Source organism: Thalia democratica, unplaced genomic scaffold (assembly GCF_965202585.1).
Source record: "Thalia democratica unplaced genomic scaffold, ktThaDemo2.hap1.1 HAP1_SCAFFOLD_1420, whole genome shotgun sequence".
NCBI lineage: Eukaryota > Metazoa > Chordata > Thaliacea > Salpida > Salpidae > Thalia > Thalia democratica.
In genome coordinates this window covers 4,204-12,438 of record NW_028140284.1, presented here as the reverse complement: position 1 = coordinate 12,438, position 8,235 = coordinate 4,204, and the positions used below count along the sequence as shown (strand labels likewise).

The 8,235-nt window shown below is 26.3% G+C and overlaps 1 protein-coding gene across 1 annotated transcript; it reads right to left on the bottom strand.

Moving 5' to 3' along the window:
- Window positions 1-5,205: 5,205 nt before the first annotated feature.
- LOC145848430 (uncharacterized) lies at window positions 5,206-7,109 on the bottom strand. Its single transcript, XM_082953902.1, has 5 exons — window positions 7,052-7,109; window positions 6,833-6,980; window positions 5,942-6,075; window positions 5,556-5,715; window positions 5,206-5,341 (listed from the first exon to the last, which is right to left on the bottom strand). Exons 1-5 carry the CDS (start codon window positions 7,107-7,109, stop codon window positions 5,206-5,208), a joined length of 636 nt encoding a protein of 211 aa, XP_082810028.1.
- Between the last annotated feature and the right edge of the window lie 1,126 nt (window positions 7,110-8,235).

The window sequence follows — 8,235 nt, the reverse complement described above, 5'->3', positions numbered from 1 at the left end:
AACTAAACGTTCATAACATTCAACGTAGAAGATCCTTTCAAATAACCTAAATTTAGTAACTTTAAATTTACTATTTCTACTAAAGACTCAAGTAATTGAAATTTAAAATGCAGTTAAACTACACTATTTAGATTTAAAAACTGATAAAAGTTAATTTTGTCAGGTTATAAAGCTCTATACATAGCTTTGAAAAACTTTTATTAAATGTTTAGTATACAAGTACACACTTTAATAATTATAACGTATGGACAATAAAATATCTAACAACTTTATTTAATGTATTTGTAATTTTTGGTGAAATTGATATAATTTAAACTTATATTTTATAAAATCTATGTTTTTAAGTATAGATGTTTTTTTAATTCAACCATTAAAAAAAGTCAAAAAATACAAAGTTTGTTTGAAAAGCAACTTTTTCTGAGATTCAACATGAAAATAAAAACTAAATATTTTGCCGGTAGACTGTTTTGTAAGAATAGCTTAGTTAGTTAATAATTTTTTATTAAATAAATTTATATAAAACGGTTTTCTTTATAACTGCACAAAAGGTTTCTTATACGATACAAAAGGTACAATAAAAATCTAAACTATTAGAAAAATTACTTTCGATAAAAAGCTACTAAATTAATTTTCTATGCGTAGTATCAATTTGTCAATGGTCAGTGCTTTTTTCCAACATATTTTAAAAGTAAGTTACTTCATCTGAACTTGTAAACGTGAAAAAAAGTTATGTTTGTTGCTTTGCACAGACTTGACCGATTGTTTCAAAAGTTATTGGGTGATTTTGACAAAAATGAAATTTATAAAACTTGTCACAAATGTGCTAAGAATGGAGTCACCAAGTTTTGCGCTAAAAAAGTTTAAAAAGCGCAGAAAAATATGCAAGAACTTTAATACTTCTCAGGCTTTTAAACTTTGTACATTTAATTCATAAGTCAAAACTTAAACTTACTATATACTTATAAACTTATATATGTAAAAAGCGCATTCTTTTAGTTCTAAAATTTTTACTTAAGTCATGAAAAAGTCATTCTAAAAGCATTAAAAGTTTAAACAACTCTTAAAAACTTAGTTTAAGTAGATTATATCTTAGATAATACTAAATTTTACTGTAGAGTTTCACAGCATCATTTCATGTATTTGAATGAAATCTAAGCGCTCGATAAATATACATATTCCTTAACCTTACTGATAGCTTTAGTAATTTGAGTACATACTTAGCTATTTCAATAAAAATTTAGTTTTATACCATCGTAACTATTATCTTATAAGTATAACACAGTTAAAGTCTGGTCTATGGAATTTATTGTTGCGCACGTATTTTCAAATAAACTACACTATTTAAACAAACTTGTACAATACGAAAGGATGTTAACAGAAAACTCACGAAGTACAAATGAAAACGAATAACATTTAAAAAGTGAAGGAATACTAATTCGAAGATAACAGAAAGAAAAATTTCACACGCACCTTTGGAGACTTCAAACAGCCTTCAACTTTCACCACTTCCTTTCGAATCATCCTTTCCGTCACTTTTGTTCGAGTTACTCTGTGAACTTGCGTCTTTACCAACCGGATCGTCCTTCGAAGTACCGGAATCAGCATCCTGCTCATCTTCTTTAAACTTTAAGCTTTCCACTGTTTTACTAACATCAGCTGGAGCATCCGAACTTTCAGACGGAGAAGCATCATTTGTTTCAATAACTCCACCAGATGAACCGATTTTTTCAGAGATGTTTTCCTGCTTATAACTCCTCATTGTATTTATATAAGCGTCTACTACAGCCAATTTTATTTGTTCACTTTGAATGATAACTTCAGGATCATATTTTTCAACTATTTTCAATATTAAATGTTTCAATATATAGTTGTGAGCTTTTTTGGCTTGAGTTTTTGCAACGTCTTCATTGAGAAATGAATATTTTCTTCTAATTAAGTCACACAATACTTTGTCACCTTCCAAGTTGATTATCTCGTTTACTACATCAGGACTTAGAAACACTTTTAGTTTTTCTTGGATAGAAAGAAATTCACTACTCAATTCCTCATCGCCATATAACTTTGTATCGTCCAGATAACTTTGGAGATTATTTGAATATTCTTGTGGAGTAATACCAAGAAACAGAGAAAAGAAAAAATTGTAATCAACACCAGCAGTGGCATGAAGACTTGCGGAGGGATTCTGCAGCGCATTATCATCAGTGACGTTTGCAGCTTCGGCGCTTTCACCATTACCAACACTAGATGGAGTTGTACTCACAGTCGGCTCAGAGACTTCAACGTTAGCATCAACGTTCGCGTTTTTTGGAGTTTCAGACATTATTTACAACAACACTTAACTGTTCAACAGAAAAATTTTGATAGATTTTTTTAATTTTATATTTATTAACTTTTTATGAATTTTAGAAATTTTGTGACAGAAAAAGATTGTAACAGTAAATGACCAGTTTTGTTAAAATTAAAAACAAATTTTGTAGGCTCTCATTACCATTATAACTTTATTATTTGATTTTAGTTTATACTTGAACATTTGTTTTTTTGTCTACTTAAGTTTAATGTTTTAATTTTATTCTAAATCTTAAATCCTTTGATGGAAAACATAAAGTCTCAAAACAATTGGAATAAATGAAAGCACCTAATATCAAATTTAATAATTAATAACTACTTTATGGGATTTCTAAAATATTGGCAATAAAAATTGTTAATAATAGTTGCTAAAGAGCTTGAGCAGAATAAAAAAAACAAAGGGATATCAGAACCTCTAGATGTATTTATATGAAAAAATATTAGTCTAACCATCTTACAATAATCAAATTATGTGTTTTATAACTACTTAGTTGAGTGTTTCTAATACATTTATTAAAATTAAATGTTAATAAAATTCAAAGTAGAGGATCCTTTTAAATGGCCTAAATTTAATAATTTTAGAATCATTATTTTTCTTAAATATTCAAGTAACTAAAATTTAAAATGTAGTTAATTATACTGTTTTCATTATAAAAGTGGTAAAAGCTAATGTTATTAGGTGATAATGCTCTAGACATAGCTATTAATTTCTTTTTTTATTTTCATAATAAGTAAGTATATAATTAATTAATTATAACGTATGAGCAATAAAATATCATCCAAATTAATTTAATGTATTTGTAATTTTTAGTACAACTATAATTAAAATTAAATATATAATTGACAGTAGTATGATCTTTTTTATGTATGTTATAATTTTTTTTTTCTTAAATTCTTTGAAAAATTGTTTTCTATATAAAACTACTCAGACAACTTTTTTAGTGTAGTATAAATTTTTCAATGATCAATGAATTTTTCCGACATATTAAAAAGTAATTTACTTTAGTCAAACTTGTAATAAAAGTTAGTTATGTTTGTTGTTTTCCACAGAATTGACCGATTGTTTCAAAAGTTGTTGGGTGATTTTGACAAAAATGAAATTTATAAAACTTGTCACAAATGTGCTAATAATGGAGTCACCAAGTTTTGCTTAAAACAAGTTTAAAAAAGCGAAGAAAAGTATGCAAGAATTTTAATGCTTTTTAGGCTTTTAGACGTTTATTCAAGTTTTATATTGATATACGTTAATACATAACTTTAAATTTTGAACGTTTAATTCATAAGTACTTGTTTTGTAAATTTGCATATTTTAGTTTTATTATGTTTTATAGTAGCTTGTATAGTTCTTCAACATAAATTTTTAAACAAACTAAACAAAATTAAACAAACCAAGCTTAAGTGATGACAACATCTTATTTGTTATTATTTAATATGTTTAGTCTCATTTTTTTGAAATCAATTTCATTGAATAGTTCTTTTAAATAGCAATTTTAAAATGAACCTAAACTTGTATTAATTATAGTAAAAAGAGAGTTGCTAGACCTATAGATTATTTGTGTACAAAACAAGATTTTTTAGTTTAAAATTTTATTGAAACATATAAAAACTCATGCTAAAAGCATTTAACAGTTTTACTAAGTTTAAACAACTCTTAAAAACTTAGTATAAGTAGATTTTATGTTAGATAATACTAAATTTTACTGTCAATTTTTACAGCTACATATCATGTATTTAAATGAAAATTAAGCGCTCGATAAAAATTCATGTTCTTTAAACTTACTGATAGCTTTAGTGAGTTTATAGATATATTTGCGGTAAACAAGAGTTAAAGTTAAAGCTCGGCACAGTTAAGTAGAAGATAAAATTAAAACTGAACAGCGTTTAAGCTTCTACGAAAATGAATCGCAAACTTATGATTATTTTTGTCACTTATTTGCTGCAAATATAACTAAAACGTTCGATCTCGTTAAAATAATAAACAAAGTTATGCAGTTCAGGTACCACACATTTCACTTGAGACCAACCTTAGAGGCTTGGTTGAGACATATCGGGCATCAAAAACAAGTGAAACTTGGTTCTTGGTAATTTACTACGCTAAAAGAAGTTTATGTCACATTTGATGTTGATAATTTTAAAATTGAAAAATATTACTACTTCGACATTTACTATATTAATAAACTTTTTCAATGCTTAATTACTTCAGTAAAGCTTAAATCTTTTTTTTCAAATATTAGTTTTTTTAGGATGTTTTGAAAGTTTCTCAATTTAAAAAATTTAAAGCTATAGAATAACAAATTTAAAAAACAGTAATTTTATTGATCAATATTTTATACATTTATACATCTAAAACCCTGACTTCTTATCTAATCATTAGTATATTTACTTAAAATTAATTATGATTTCAAGTAATTAATTAAAATATATGCAATACGATATGCCAATATTCAACTAAACTTTTAGCCGTTGATTTGCCATATAAAATTCATTTTTTCAAGTTTTATTAAATCTAATAAAAAAAAATTAGTTTTTAATGTTTTAGCACTGAAAACGTAACACATCAAAGTTATATTTTTATACTATTAATTAGTGGCAAAAGGCTTATCTTTGGAGCAAACTTAAAGATCTAAAGTTACACATTAAGACTAATAAACTAAACAAAACTTTAATTAGTTAGTTTTTATTTTTGTCAGAACGATAAAAAAAAAACCAACATTTGTTTTTTTAATTACAAAACTTAATAAGTAAATTTGTTTGTTAATTAAAACTGAAATCAAGCATTTTTTTTGTAAAGATTTTATGAAACAAAAAAAAGGGTATTCTTTATTTCAGAAAATCGTTCTTAGTAAATATATCGGATCACTAAGGTATGCTTGGATCAGGCAGACAGAGGAACTGAACCTGGTAATCCAAACACTTGCCGTCATTTTCACTGTTGACGCATCGGAATCCACCGGAGGCGCTCATGTACACTTTGTTGCCCGACTCAGATATGTGGCTGGAATGTTTTAAGTTTTTGTTTTGAAAAGTGTTGGTTTTATTTGATTCAAAAGTTTACTTGGGTCCTCAGCAAACTCTTAATGCACTTTGTGCTGCAAATATTATTAAACAACTTAATAGTAAAACCAATTTACTTGGATTTAAAAAAAAGCCTAAAGTTATGTTTTTTAATTTATCGAGTACATAAAAAATACAAAACATAAGTTTCACACGTTCCGTTAGCAAGCAAGACGTTTGTGGCGATGGGCACGCAGTCACTGACCTCGTCTTCACCATCGTCCTTGAACGCCTGGAACATTTCGTAGTCCGCCTTGAAGGTGGGCTTGTCCCTGTTCAGCCAGCTCATCCATTTCGCGTCCGGGGCGTTAGGATCTGTTAGAATAATCTTTCAAATAAAATTTTTAAATACTTGTCTTATAAAGAACCTTTTTTTTCAACTCTACTTTAAACTGTACTTCAATCCACAAAGCTCAATTTAGTTTAAGCTCAGACATTTTTAATGGAATTATTTTATAAATGAAACTGTTAAGTTTTTTAGAAGCTTGTACATTCTTTGCGAGAAATTTCTTTCTGTTTTTGTATTTACTTTTTTACTAACCTGTTTTGCACAACCAGCGAACCTTGAAGTCCTTGCATTTCACCTTCTTCTTTCCCGGCTGATCTACGTTTCTGCATCTGAGTCCTACGGAAGCGGAAAAGACAAACAACTTATTACGAGATTGGGTGATAAATCTGTAACAATAGCTTTTTACTTTACTTTTGTAACTTTAAGATTTTAAATATGCACCTTTATAACCTACAGTTGCGTGATTTTGATTTACTAAAATAAAAACTTATAAAAATAAGCTTTCTGATTATCAAATTTGATTCTTCAAGTAAAGCTTTTTAACAACGGTTCAATAACTTGAAGTATAACAAAATTAAATATATTCAGAATATTAAAACTTTACAGCTTTATAAAGTTTATCCTTAATGCCTGTTTGAAACGGTGAAAATTGTAATAGTTTGTAATTAAGAAGTAAATTATTTATTACAATATGTTTTTTTTGTTTACTCAATTTAGCTTTTTTGTTTTTAAACTTTGTAACGATTTTAATTTTGTTTAAAAAATTTGTAATTACTTTAAAAAGTGCTTAGCTTTTGATTCTTTACAAAAGTTATACATAATTACTGTTATGAAAACAACAAATGATTAACAGACCGTTTTATAATGTTGCTGCTAAACTATTTTGCCTTAACTTTTATTTTTCTGTTTTAAAGCGGCAATATAAAAAACTCTAAACAATGCGTTAGTTTTACGACACCTTCGAAAAACTTAAATGAAAATCATTTATTAAATTTCCCGCTTTAAACTAGTGTACTTTTGTCTTAAAGAGTAATTTTTACTAATAAAAAAAATAATTAAACCTTGGTGAGTTAAAATGTCAAGTTTTTTTCTACACCTTATTATTTTAAATATTAATGAAAAATAGTAACCACACTGGCATACCTGCCATCAGTGAGCCTTGCTTCGATAGCCACCGGGTTCTTGCACACCCTTTTGGGCCATTTCTTCCTTATGTTAGCCAGTGTTTCGTGGTCCTCTTTAAAAGTGGGATCGTCTCTGTCGAACCATTGAGACCACGTGTAACCATTACCTGCAAATTTTGTTCATTTGTAAACAAATCTGATTAAATTGTGGTATCTTTTGTTTTTTCTATAAACTTACTTGCTGTGGTAAGACTCAAATAGCCGAAGGCCAAAAGAATTGCCAAACAAATTTTCATTTGAAAGGTTCTATTTAAAATCTAAATGAAAGGTCGAACATTAATTTATCTTTTATATCGCTCAAAAATTGAAAATAATGATAACAACTTTGTAAAAATCTTCGTGATTTAGCTATATAATAAAACAATATTTCTAAATTTCACAAGTATCTAAATGAGACCAAATTAAGCTACCTAAAATATTTTTTTTTAAAGGTTTTATAAGTTAAACTAGAATTTTTTACATGTTTATACCAAAAAAAAGCTTATTTTAATTCTATAAGAAAAACTATTCAAAATACCGTAATTATAATAGTAAGTATATATAATTTTTAAGTTCGTTTTGCTTATACTGGTTGCTTTGAAGTTTAGAAGTATTTTTATTCTATCTTCAAAGTAACAAAGTAAGCTTGGTAAAAAAATAATTAATATTACTTTTTTATAACAATATACGAAAAACAAATAAGCTTGAAAAATTGTATTTACTTTAATTTTCTTATTCAAAAGTTTTTCTTCTTAAATAGTTTATATTTTATTTTAGCGGTTATTTACAAAACTATGCTAGAAATATATTCATAAGCTTTATAAGAAATAAACAAAAGTCGAGTACAAAAAGTGTGGTGCACAAAAAATTTTTTAACTAACATTTAAATTTTTTTAACCTAAGTAATAACTATCATTTGCAATTTCTAAACAATTAAGTTCTGTTTTTGAAAAGTTAAATACTGTTTTTTACGTATGTTAACTTTTTATTTTATGAAACTTATAGTTATTGGAAGTAAATTTCATTTCAGATACACAGACTCTGTTATTTAACTAGTTTACAACTAATTTTAAAACATTAACTTTCTCATATAGCTATTAAAATATAACTTTATACTATCACTTATTATCTATTATTTATGACTTAGTTAAAAAGTTTATTTATAGAACAATTAAAAAAGTATTTAAAATAGTTATTTCAATCATCAAAAACTTTTAAAGTATAATTTACTAGACATTTTTAGTTAATTAACAAAGCTTTATAAATAACAGTTTTTCTTGTGTTCTATGCGCTTATTTTTTTAAAGTAGTTTAAGCTTTTGACTTCTTTACACATGTAACTTTTATTATAAAAAGATAAAACAAAGACGGCTTTTATATAAAA